This window comes from Jaculus jaculus, chromosome 6 (genome assembly GCF_020740685.1).
Source record: "Jaculus jaculus isolate mJacJac1 chromosome 6, mJacJac1.mat.Y.cur, whole genome shotgun sequence".
Lineage (NCBI taxonomy): Eukaryota > Metazoa > Chordata > Mammalia > Rodentia > Dipodidae > Jaculus > Jaculus jaculus.
This window is the reverse complement of record NC_059107.1, coordinates 101,302,369-101,315,237: the sequence shown is the minus strand read 5'-3', so window position 1 is coordinate 101,315,237 and position 12,869 is coordinate 101,302,369. Positions and strand designations below refer to the sequence as shown.

The 12,869-nt window shown below is 46.8% G+C and overlaps 1 protein-coding gene across 1 annotated transcript in view; it reads right to left on the bottom strand.

Moving 5' to 3' along the window:
- Positions 1 to 12,054, bottom strand: part of LOC123461541 (phosphatidylinositol 5-phosphate 4-kinase type-2 gamma-like) — an 18,600-nt gene extending 6,546 nt beyond the window's left edge. Inside the window, exons 1-4 of the mRNA XM_045152237.1 lie at positions 11,856 to 12,054; positions 8,923 to 9,020; positions 7,321 to 7,417; positions 6,799 to 6,947 (exon numbers count right to left, since the gene is read on the bottom strand). Of these exons, the coding sequence (XP_045008172.1) occupies positions 6,799 to 6,947; positions 7,321 to 7,417; positions 8,923 to 9,020; positions 11,856 to 12,029 (518 nt within the window). The 5' untranslated portion in view covers positions 12,030 to 12,054. The remainder of the gene's footprint in view (positions 1 to 6,798; positions 6,948 to 7,320; positions 7,418 to 8,922; positions 9,021 to 11,855) is intronic.
- Between the last annotated feature and the right edge of the window lie 815 nt (positions 12,055 to 12,869).

Here is a 12,869-nt window from a genome sequence, read left to right as displayed (position 1 = left end):
ATGCCCAGCTTTGTTATACTTATTTTAGGCTCTATAAGTAAGTGGTCAGAACCAGGATTAAATTTACATGTTTATCAATGCTCCTTGGTGTAACAGAGTCTTATAGTATAAATGCCTGAAAGATGCCTACTATGAATTTGGATTCTTTTTTTTTGGGGGGGGGGGCAGGGTTTCATGTAGCTCAGGCTGGCCTCAACCTCACAATTTGGATTTTTAGCCTGGCCTGGTGGTGCACACCTCTAATCCCAGGACTGGGGAAGCAGAGGTAGGAGGACTGCCTTGAGTTCCAGACTAGCCTGGGACTACAGAGTGAGTTCCAGGTCAGCCTGGTCTAGAGTAAGACTTTTCCCTGAAAATAAGTAAGTTAAGTGTTTGCGCGCGAGCGCGCGCTGCGCGCGTGTGTGTGTAAAATTTGTATAAGTAGGTGGGGGGGTGGATGGGTACATCAGGGTCTCTTGTCACTGCAAATGAATTCCAGGACATATGTGCCACTTCGTACATCTGGCTTTATGTGGGTACTGGGGAACTGAACTGACTGGCAGGCTTCGCAATAAAGCACCTTTAACCAATGCACTGTCTTCCCAGCCCCTCACAATTTGGATTTTAAGAAACAATTCATGGAGATGGCTTATGGTTAAGGTTCTTCGCCTGCAAAGCCAAAGGGACCAAGGTTCAATGCACCAGTACCCATGTAAGCTAGATGCACAAAGTAGCACATGCATCTGGAGTACATTTGCAGTGGCTAGAGGCCCTGGCACACCCATTCATTCCCTCTCTCTCTCTCCTTCTCTGCTTCTTTCCCTCTATTTCTCACAAATAAATTAATTTTAAAAATTAAGACTTTTTTTTAAAAAAAAGAGAAAGAACTCCTGGACTGGAGAGATGGCTCAGGGGTTAAAGGCACTTGCTTAACTCCCCAATAACCATATAAAGCCAGATGCACAAAGTAACACATACATCTGGACTTGTTTGAGACCCTGACATGTCCATTCATATTCATTCTCTCGCCCTCTCCTTCTCCACACTTGAAAATATATAAATAAAATACTTGAATTCCAGGTCAGCCTAGGCTAGAACAAGACCCTACCTCAAAAATAAAACAAACAATTCCTCAGTTGAGTATAATAGTACCTGTAATTCTAGGACCCGGGAGGCTGAGGCAGAAGGGTCACAGGTTCAAGGACAGCCTGAGACCCTATCTGGCATGCACCAGGCCTTCCCTCATTCTTTCTCTCTCTTTTTTTTTTGGGGGGGGGGGTTTGAGGTAGGGTCTCACTCTAGCCCAGGCTGACCTGAAGTTCACCATGTAGCCTCAGGGTGGCCTCAAACTCATGGTGATCCTCCTACCTCTGCCTCTCAAGTGCTGGGATTAAAGACGTACGCCACCACACCCAGCATCTTTCTTATTTATTTATTTATTTATTTGAGAGTGACAGACACACAGAGAAAGACAGATAGAGGGAGAGAGAGAATGGGCGCACCAGAGCTTCCAGCCACTGCAAACGAACTCCAGATGCGTGTGCCCCCTTGTGCATCTCGCTAATGTGGGACCTGGGGAACCGAGCCTCGAACCGGGGTCCTTAGGCTTCACAGGCAAGCGCTTAACCGCTAAGCCATCTCTCCAGCCCAGCATCTTTCTTTTAATGGTGTGCACCACCATGCCTGACCACTTAAATTTTATTTTTTATTTTTATTTTTATTTTTTTGAGGTGGGATATCACTCTAGCCCAGGCTGACCTGGAATTCATTATGGAGTCTCAAGGTAGCCTTAAACTCACAGCGATCCTCCTACTTCTGCCCCCAAGTGCTGGGACTAAAGGCGTGTGCCACCACACCCGGCTTAAATTTTATTTTTAAATTAATTTGTTTGTTTTGGGGGGGGCAGATAAAGAGAGAGAATGGATGCACAAGGGCCTCTAGCCACCTCAAATGAACTCCAGAGGCATGCACCACCTTGTGCATCTGGCTTTACGTGGATACTGGAGAACTGAACCTGGGAAATTAGGCTTTGCAAGCGTCTTTAACCAATGAGAAATCTTGCCTGCCCTGGGTTTTATTTCTCAGACCACAAGAAACTAAATTAAAAAAAGTCTTGGGGCTGGAGAGATGGCTCAGCAGTTAAGGCACTTGCCTGCAAAGCAAAAGGACCCAGGTTCAAGTCCCTAGTACCCACATAAAGCTAGATGCACAAGGTGGCACATGCCATCTGGAGTCCATTTGCAATAGCAGGAGGCCTTGGAGCACCCATTCTGTAATTCTGTATCTCTCTCAAATAAAATAATTTAAAAAATTGTTTGTGGATTGATTTCCTTCAAAAAAATCTCTTGCCAGATGTGGTGGTGTACACCTTTAATCCCAGCACTCAGGGGGCAGAGATAGGAGGATCACTGTGAGTTCAAAGACAGCCTGAAACTATATAATGAATTCCAGGTCAGCCTGGGATAGAGTGAGACCTTACCTTGAAAAAGAAAAACAACTCTTGGCTGCAGCACAGTTGGTACAGTGCTTGTCTAACTTACATGAAGCCCTGGGTTTGATCGCCAGCACTGCATCAAACCAGGAGTGGTAGTACACACCTGTAATCCCAGCACACAGGAGGCAGAGGCAGGAGGATTAAAGTTCAAGGTTGGGGCTGGAGAGATGGCTCAGCAGTTAAGGCACTTGCCTGCAATGCCTAAGGACCCAGGTTCGATTCTCCAGGTCCCACATAAGCCAGATGCACATGATGGCACATGTGTCTGGAGTTTATCTGTAGTGGTTAGAGGCCCTGGCATGCCTATTCTCTTTTTTTTTTTCTCTCTCTCTCTACTAAATAAATAAAAATAAATATTTTAAAGTTCAAGGTTGGGGGCTGGAGAGATGACTTAGCAGTTAAGGCCTTTGCCTACAAAGCCAAAGGACCCTGGTTCAATTCCCCAGGACCCATGTAAGCCAGATGCACAGGGGATGCATGCGTCTGGAGTTTGTCTGCATTAGCTGGAGGCCCTGATGCTCCCATTCTCTCTTCCCCTCTTTCTCTCTCTCAAATAAATAAATAAAAATAAAGTTTAAAAATATATTTAAAAAAAAGTTCAAGGTTGGGTTGGAGAAATGGCTTAGTGGTTAAAGCACTTGCCTGCAAAGCCAAGGGACTCTGGTTCAATTCCCTAGGACACACGTAAGCCAGATCCACAAGTTGGCACATGCATCTGGAGTTGTCTGCAGTGGCTAGAAGCCCAAGTGCACCCATTCTCTCTCTTATAAGTAAATAAAAATATTAAAAAAAAAACAAATAAAAATAGACGTAGTGGCACACTCCTTTAATCCCAGCAGTTGGGAGGCAGAGGTAGGAGTATCATCTTGAGTTTGAGGCCACCCTGAGACTCCATAATGAATTCCAGGTCAGCCTGAGCTAGAGTAAAATCCTACCTCGAAAAACCAAAATAAATAAAAATAAATGCTCAAGGTCATCTTTGTCTACACACTGAGTCTGAGGCCAGCCTGGCTACACTTCAAAAAGCCCAAACACAATTTCTTTCAGTGTGTGTATAAGCATTCGTTCTCATTCTCTCTTCCTCTCTGTTCTCTTCAAAGCTAGCCTTCTCAAAAATGTAATCAATAATCCATTTCTTATCTCTCAATCACACCTCAAATCATGGAAGTCAGGTTTAAGCCCTCATTTCTCCTCTGAAATCTCTGCCAAGTTCCTTAGTTGTCAAACTCAATGGCATCCTACTTGCCATCTTATTTCAACGAATGTACAACAGATCCTACCAATAACCAGCATCATCCCCGAATGCTCTTCACCCTCAGCCCCATTATTCTGTTCTTCTGACTCTCCTCCTATCTCTGAAATATTTTATGGAAGCTGGACATGGTGGCTCCCACCTTTAATTCCAGAATGCAGAAGGCTGAGGTATGAGAATCACTGAGGTCGAGAGTAGCCTGGAACTACAGAATGATTTTCAGGTCAGCCTGGGCTACAGTGAGACTCTGCCTCAAAACAACAACAAAGAAATCCTCTATGGAATGAACTAGGGCATTAATAATCAGAAGTGGCCAAAGAAAGGGTAGGACTCCTCACAACATGCTCCTCCAGACACAAAATGGCCTGGATATCCATGACCTCACAGTGCCTGACACTACCTACACAAGAACATCATAACAGGAGGAAAAGATGATGACATCAAAATAAAAGACTGATTGAAAGGGGGAGGGGATATGATGGAGAGTTGAGTTTCAAAGGGGAAAGTGGGGGGGAGGGAGAGAATTACCATGGGATATTGTTTACAATTATGGAAGTTGTCAATAAAAATATAAATTTGGGGGGGGGGGAAGGAGGGTATTACCATGGGATATTTTTTATAATCATGGAAAATGTTAATAAAAATTTGAGAAAAAAAAAGTGAAAAAAAATATAAATTTATAAAAAAGAAAAAAAAAGCATAGCAAAACAAAATAATCAGAAGTGCCCATGTTAGTCTCCTTTATGAGTTCTTGGTTTCTCAAAGGTTTTCTTCAATCTTCTCATTTTTTTCAACATACCTCCTTTCAATAATCTTACCTGTACTCGTAACTGATTTTAAGTGGTAACAGTTCTGATGAGCACTTGCTGATATACAACTCCTAAATCTATACTTCCACTCTATTCCAACTTCTTGAATTCCATACTCATTTACCATATTCTAGCCTAATGCTTATCAGTATCAGGATGAACTAAGAAGTCTCAAACTCAGCATACTCCAATCAGAACTACCTTCCTCCAGAAACCTGTTTCTCTGTTTTCCAATTACTGACAAGTAGGTACCTAAAACTCTGGAGGATCCTCTGCCTTAACTCCCACCATCTTCCCACAGGCCTTCCTTTGCATGCCCACTGTCGTTGCTACTCCAGGCTCTCATCATTCTCATCCAGGCTATTAAAACTATTTCATGCCGGGCATGGTGGTGCATGCCTTTAATCCCAGCACTTAGGAGGCAGAGGTAGGAGGATTGCCATGAGTTCAAGGCCACCCTGAGATTCCATAGTGAATTTCAGGTCAGCCTGGGCTAGAGTGAGACCCTACCTCGAAAAACAAAACCAAAAACAAAACAAAACAAAACAAAAAAACCTATTTGGCACCTGTATTCTCAGTACCCCACCCTCCACTGTGTTTCCCACATATCATCATTGGGCTGTTTTCTACAATATATTCTTTCATGGTACCAGGGACAGAACCTAAAGCTTCACATATGCAGGGCAAGCACTTTAGCACCGAGCTATATTCCCAGCCCTTTATTTCTAAATAATGTGCATTTCACTCCTCTCCAAACAGCCTTTGAAATACCACTAGGAATAACTTCTGTGTGGCTTTTAAACCCCTTCACAATTCATATCAAGTCTCTTTTTATTCACAATCTCATGTGCCAGCCACACTGAATTTCTTGCATTTCCTAGTATCTAGCTCCCTTGTACTATTCCCTTTGCACACAACATTCTCTTGTACCCTGTCCAGTGGTTCATCTCCACTGATCACTCAATTCCTGAGCTGAGGATGCTGCTCCATGTTACAGCATGTACTTGGTATGTGAGAGGCCATGAGTTGGATCCCCAGTACCACCTCTTCCCCCACCACACACAGGAATGGAGGGGTGGAGATCAACTCCTACAAACTCCCTTCAAACCTCCCAAGTGTTCTTTCTTGCCCAGATAAGGTGAGGAGATCATCCATCTCTGTAACCCCAGAATATCCTATACCTACTGCTAACACTGCACACACTTGGTTGTGTGCCAATGTGGTTTACTACCTCTACCAGCACAATTTCACCTGTTTCTACTGCCTAATACAGTGCCTACTTATAAAAGCCTTTATTATTATTTTTTTTTTTCCCCGAGGTAGGGTCATGCTGTAGCTCAGGCTGACCTGGAAATCACTATGGAGTCTCAGGGTGGCCTCAACTCACAGCCAGCCTCCTACCACTGCCTCCCAAGTGCTGGGATTAAAGGTGTGGGCCACCACACCTGGCATAAATCAAAACTCCTTTTACAGTCTTTCATTTATTCCTTGCCTACTGATTTTGGTTAAGACTTCATTTTGAAAACATTCAGGTGGAGTATTCATTAAATCATTAAAGCATTCCATAGCCCGGCATGGGGGCGCATGCCTTTAGGCAGAGGTAGGAGGATCACAGTGAGTTCGAGGCCACCCTGAGAGTACGTAGCAAATTCTAGGTCAGCCTGGGCTAGAGTGAAACCTTACCTGGAAAAAACAAACAAACAAACACCCCCCCACACACATTCCATAAACTCCACATACCAAGTTAACATGACCGGACAGCAACGTTTCCCTGGTCCCATTTAGGGTTGGGTGTGATTATGGATTCTCTCTTCCAATGTATCACAATTGTGTGTTTATCCTGATTTTCTCCTAAAACTGCACTTTTCCCCCATAGGATACCTAGTGTTAACACTACCTAATTCTGATAATAAGTTTTGTGACACACATTCTGATAATGTTTTGCACCTACAGTAGTTTTTAGATTCTAAGTATCAAGTAAGAAGGGATACATCAAATCCTCTTGTTAAACACAAGCATGTAAGTATAAGCCTTTTTTGCTGAAATTTCTAGTTTTCAAAATCACGATACCCAGTGCTTCTGGGGAGAAATACATGATCTGTAGGGAGGAAAAAGAATAGGCAACTCTTGGGCTGGAGAGATGGCTCAGCAGCTAAAGCACTTGCCTGCAAAACCTAATGACCCAAGTTCAATTACTAATTCCCACATAAAGCCAGTTATGTATGAGCGGGGAAGAGAAGGAAAGAACAGGGTGGGAGACAGGCCTGACCTGGTGGTAGTTGGAGAGGTTGCTATGCATGTCAGCAATGTCCTCACTGGATACTTCTTTGATGACCAGAGTCCGATCATAGGAGATAAGGAAGCGACCATCACTGCCTTCACTTTCACTTGGGGGGCTCCGGGTAAGGGACACCTGGAGATAAGAAAACAAGGTAGAAGCCTTTTCTCCTCCCCATTTTTATATAGAGATACAAGTCACAGGATAATGGCCAAGCAAATGCTTCTGGAAGTGGATGACACAGGGAAAGGTCGGCACAGGCTCCTAGTGTGGTGTCCACAGATGGATGGAATGAAACTGCACGCAAACTATTAATGTGTCTGCACTTTCCCCAGGACAGCTTGACTAGATTAGCTTCACTAGCTTTCATTAAACTCTGAAGATGAGCCAGTGACCACAAAAAAGATAAAAAGCCATTATCTGTTGAGGCTTCTGTTTCTCCCAACATGACTATCACACAGAGTTTCTGGTTGCAAAGGACTACCCTTACCCCATAACAGATTCTCACCAAGTAATCCTGATCATCAATGCCAAATCGATCACGGAGATTCCTGAAGACTTGGGGGCAGTATTCCTTGAACTTGAAATGACTAGGTAGATTTTCTCTGAAACACAATTTTTCAAGGTAAAAACAAAACAGGGGTTGGAGAGATGGCTCAGTGGTCAAAGGCTTGCAAACCCTGACAGCCCCAAGCCAGATGCACAAAGTGAAGCATGTGTCTTGAGTTCTTTTGCAGTGGCAAGAGGCTCTGAAGCACCCATAATCTTTCCCTCTCCTTGCAAATAAGTAAAAATATCATTGAAAAAAATAACATTATTTGATATTTATATGTAACCTCACAGTTTATAAAGCACCTCACACTATTACCTCATTTGATTCTCATAACACCCTATGAAGGGGCTGAAGAGATGGCTTAGCAGTAAGGCCTGCACTTCCTAAGGACCCAGGTCGATTCTCCAGGACCCATGTAAAGCTAGATGCACAAGGTGGCACATGCATCTGGAGTTCATTTGCAGTGGCTAGAGGCCCTGGCACGCTTGCTCTCTATCTCCATATAGCTTTCTCTCAAATGAATGACTAACTTTTTTTTTTTTTTTTTTAATTTTAGTTGTTCGAGGTAGGGCCTCACTCTGGTCCAGGCTGACCTGGAATTAACTCTGTAGTCTCAGGGTGGCCTTGAACTCATGGTGATCCTCCTACCTCTGCCTCCTGAGTGCTGGGATTAAAGGCATGCAGCACCACACCCGGCTAAAATATATTTTTAAAAACCCTATGAAGTACTTTAACTTTTTTTTTTTTAAGACAAGTCTAGCCTAAACTTGCTTTGTTGCTGAGGCATTTTCAACTCCTGATGCTTGTGCCTTAGCCTTTTGAGGGCTGGAATTATTACATGCATGAGCCACCATGCTGGCCCTGTGAAGTACTTTGGAAGGTATACTGTTCCCATCTTAATGTCTCAGGGTGACTAAGTGACCTACTTAAGTTCTCGTAGCTGGAAAATGGTCTAAGTAAAGCAAGGGCTTATTGTGCATCCAAACAGCAGCATTTCTTATCTCAATACATCAGACATTCTAAAATTGGCAATATTTAACACTGTTTTGAATGACACCTTCTGGTACTGGGGGGGGGAGGTAGACCCTCTTTCTTTCAGGGACAACCTACCAAAAGCTAATGACAATGACATCTGAATGTGTTTACTTGTTGACCTGCCCGACTAGAGGAGAGACTGCTCTAGTACATATACAGGTACAGGTCACACTGGAAGCATCTTAAAGGTTTATGCATTACGAAGGATGTTAGATAACACAACTTACAAACCTACATCTTGACTCCTATATCTAAAATCTTCAATTCATTTAATCTTTTTTAAAAAAGATTTACAAAGGCCGGGTATGGTGGCGCATCCCTTTAATTCCAGGACTCAGGAAGCAGAGGTAGGAGGATCAACCGCCAGGAGTTCAAGGCCACCCTGAGACTACATAGCGAATTCCAGGTCAACCTGAGCTAGAGTAAGAAGAACCTACCTCCAAAAACAAAAACACACAAACAAAAAAGTATTTGCTGTTTTCTTTCTAGGTTTCCATGCAAAAAGCAAGAGTTCCCACTTACCTATGGAAAAGGTGATTGTTGACCTTGATCTTGGAACTAGCTTTAAAATCATCTGGCAGCAGCATCACTGGGGGAGGCACCTGGCTGAGCTCATTGATCTGATGAGCCAAAATATGAAGAGGAAGGCAGTGAGGGCGGAGCTAATTGTGTACTGTGTCTGGGAAGGACCCAGGAAAGGGCATCTCAACCCTCCGTTCTAACAACACTGGCTGTGCATATGTTTTAAGTGAGAGGAGGTGTCTCACCCCTTCTGCTGCCCAAGAGCTGCTGTCCCCAACCGTCATGCAGCGCCTCACCCCCTCACCCCACAGATCTTCATGCTCACAACAATCACTTTATATTAGGCAAGGCCTGCAAGCAACTTAGGACTATTTTTAAAGCTGTTAGAAGTTCTAGCGGGGTGGGGGAACAATCTTCAAGACAGTTACACGCTTCGTTACAGGAAAAGGGGACTTTTTTGCTATTTTATTTATTTATTTGAGAGCGACAGACTGAAAGAGGCAGAGAGAGAGAGAGAGAGAGAGAGAGAGAGAGAGAGAATGGGCGCGCCAGGGCCACCAGCCACTGCAAATGAACCCCAGAGGCATGCGCCCCCTTGTGCATCTGGCTAATGTAGGTCCTGGGGAATCAAGCCTTGAACCATGGTCTTTAGGCTTCACAGGCAAGCGCTTAACCGCCAAGCCACCTCTCCAGCCTGTAAAAGGGACATTTTTAAAGTGCGCAATTCGTGACACTGAGGGGGTCAGCAGCAGAATGAAATGCCCATGTACTAGAAAAGCATCTCCTTACAAAAAGGAAAGCCCTTCCAGATCACTGTGACCCAGTTCTCTCCATGGCAGCTGGCCACCTGCCTAGGTGTAAAGGGAAGGAAGAGCATCTGATCTCAAGGGAATGCACGCCATCACAGGAAGGGTCCTCAGGAAGTGCCTGTTCCCTAAAGTTAGACAACCCACACGAAGGATGCAAGCACCACATGCTCTATTGAGCCCCAGAATCTGCAGCCGCTAGTTGAAAGTACAAAGGGGACTCCCTATGGCAGGAATCCTGAGGAGATGTGCTTTCCCTGTGTGTTACTCCACCTTTCATCTGCCTCTAATAGCGTATGTGTCACTCAGCTTTAATCCCTGGTTAACGTGAAGTCCCTCCCCCAAGTTCTGAGTTCTTCAAGGACAAGGGCCCATTCTAGTGGCTGCATCTCTCAGATGCCTAGCTAGCACAATAGCTGGCACACAGTGGTCACAAAATATTTGATATCCGTATAAACAAATGCCTCGTCTGTCCCGACTCGATCATTTGACAAAGGTTATGGGCTGTAGTCTAACCTAAATCCCACACAGCGCAGTGCAGGGTGCAGCTCCTCCCATGCTCAGTAGAAAAGGAGGACAGAACATGTTCCTCCAGGACAAAAAAAAAAAAAAAAAAAAAAAGCCACTGAGATTCCCTGCTTAAAATTCAGCTTCAGCTCTTCCTGCCCCCTCCTCACCACCTGCTAAACAGGCTGAATCATCACTAAGGCATATGTTCAGGGAATTTTCCACCCCACACATTTGAAGTAGCAGTATGAGGCTGAAAAGTTGGGTGTTGGAGCTAACGTATGTGTACTTCAAGAATGAGGTGGGTCTCAGCTGCAATCCCTTCAACCCTCACGGAAGGAAGACTCCCTTTCCACTGGGACAGTGAGTCACCTGCAAGGTGATATGCTGAGGCAGCCCCACCTTCATCAGAGCCTCAGACTGAATACTCACTAAAAAGATATTACTTCTTGGAAAGCCTCAAATACCAAAAAAAAAAAAAAAAAAAAAAGAGCCAACTGACCGCCAGAGATCCTATAAAATAAAATTAATCAAATTAATGTGGTAAGGGCATCTGCCTACAAAGCATAACGACCCAGGTTTGATTCTCCAGTACCCACATAAAGCCACAAGCAAGTGGTGCATGCATGTGGGGTTGCATTTGCTGTGGCTGGATGCCCTCGTGCGCCCATTCTCTGTCTCGCTTCTTTCTCTCTCTGCTCACAAATATACTTAAAAAAAAAGAATGTGATAAAAATCACACTCTTTCTCTCTTCTGCTTCTACAACCCTGCCATAACTATAACTCAGGAAAGTTAGTTACAAAAATATTCCCCGTCATCACTGCATCCCTCCCACTGGAGACCTAAAGAAGGTAGGCAACCGCTGTGCTTCATCCTCAGAAAAGGATGCCTACTGGATTCACCAGCCTCCTCTTGCCCGCCTGAGCACATCCTTCAGACTTCTAAAATTCACCAATACGCCACCCCTGGGATCACAGCTCGTGCGCCTTCTCTTTGGTCACAAATGACTCCCACTTACACCAAACACCATCACTCCAGTCGGCAACAGGATGCAGGTTAAGACTATGCACATAAATCAAGCCCAGAGTGAGTGATATCCCCTGAGGCTCAGAGGTGCATAGCTGCTCTGAAAAGCTGTACCTCTGGAAGGGACAAGCAGGTTTAGAAGGTCCAAGACGCCTGGGGCTTCCCCCAAAGCCAAGGGTCCAAAGTCAAGGACTGGGGCTAGAAGAGCAATATGGCAATGGAGAGTGAACTACCTCTCGGGCATGCAGCTGCTTCCCGGCCCCTCTTACACACACGGTCTCACCCAGACCTCGCCGCCAACAGCTCCGCGGAGCCGCTCCCCTCCGGGTCCCTCCTAGAGGAGCCCGATTCGGGCCGGGGTGCGTCGCCCGGGGCTGAGGCTGGGCCGGGGAGGGGTGAGCAGTCCCGGCGCAGGGGGGGCTGCATTCCAGGCGCAGGTGGAACTCTAGGGGACTGGAGTGGGACCGGACCTGAGGACGGGCTGGGGACACCCGGGGACTGGCGGGCTGGGACCACGGCCCCGCGCGGCGGGGGGCGGAGGCCGAGGGCCAGGGGCTGCGGGGCCCGGCCGGGACGGGGGGGGGGGGTCTCACCGAGTGGGCGACGCCCCACAGGAACACGCCCACCAGCGGGTCGGCAGCCCGGAACACCTTCACCTTCTGCTGCACGAAATGTTTCTTCTTGGTTTTGGAGGCGAAGCCGAATGCCGGCCCGGGGCCCCCGGCGGCCGCGGGTGCGGCGGCCGGCGGGACGGAGGAGGACGCCATAGCCTCCCGCGCACCCGAGCGAGGGGAAGCGGGAGCCGACCCCGACGCGGGAGCCCGACCCGGAAGCGGTGCTCACCTGCGCGCGCGTCACGTGACCGGAGGCGGGCTCCCGGGCCGGCGGGCGGGGGCGGGGCGGAGTCTGGCCCCGCCCCCGGCGCCCCGCCCCCTCCGCGCGGGGCGGGCTCACCTGGCGCCCGGCTGCGGCGGCCCCGGAGGCTCCCGGATGCTCGCCGCCCGGGTGTCCCCCGGCTCCGGACGGTCCGCGGGGCGGGGAGGTGCGGGCCTGGTTCGCGCCCACGTCCCGGCCCCCTCGCCTTCCGGCTCTGCCCAGTTCCTAAAGCATCAACTCGTGCCCAAAGCTAATGCCAAAGTATTTTCTTTTCTAAAAAACTATAATTAATTTAAAGCCGGGCGTGGTGCCGTAAGCCTTTAATCCCAGAGGTAGGTGGGTTGTTGCGAGTTCGAGGCCACCCTGAGACTACACAGTGAATTCCGGGTCAGCCTGGGCAGAAATGAGACTACGTCAAAAGCAAAATATAGATATTTGAGAGAGAGCGCGCCAGGACCACCTTGTGCATCTGGCTTACGTGGGTTTTGGGAATCAAACCTGGGTCCTTAGGCTTCACAGGCAAGCGCCTCAACCACTAAGCCGTCTCTCCAGCTCCTCATTTCTTCTTTTTTTTTGAAACAAGGTCTCAATATGCAGCCCAGATTGGCTTCAAACTTGTGATCCCCCTGCCTCAGCCTCTCAAAAGCTTGGATTCCAGGCATGCCACCAGGGCCGGCTGAAGAAAGCGATTCTTTACAAAGTAGAGGTCCAAGAGGAATGCACATAGGAAA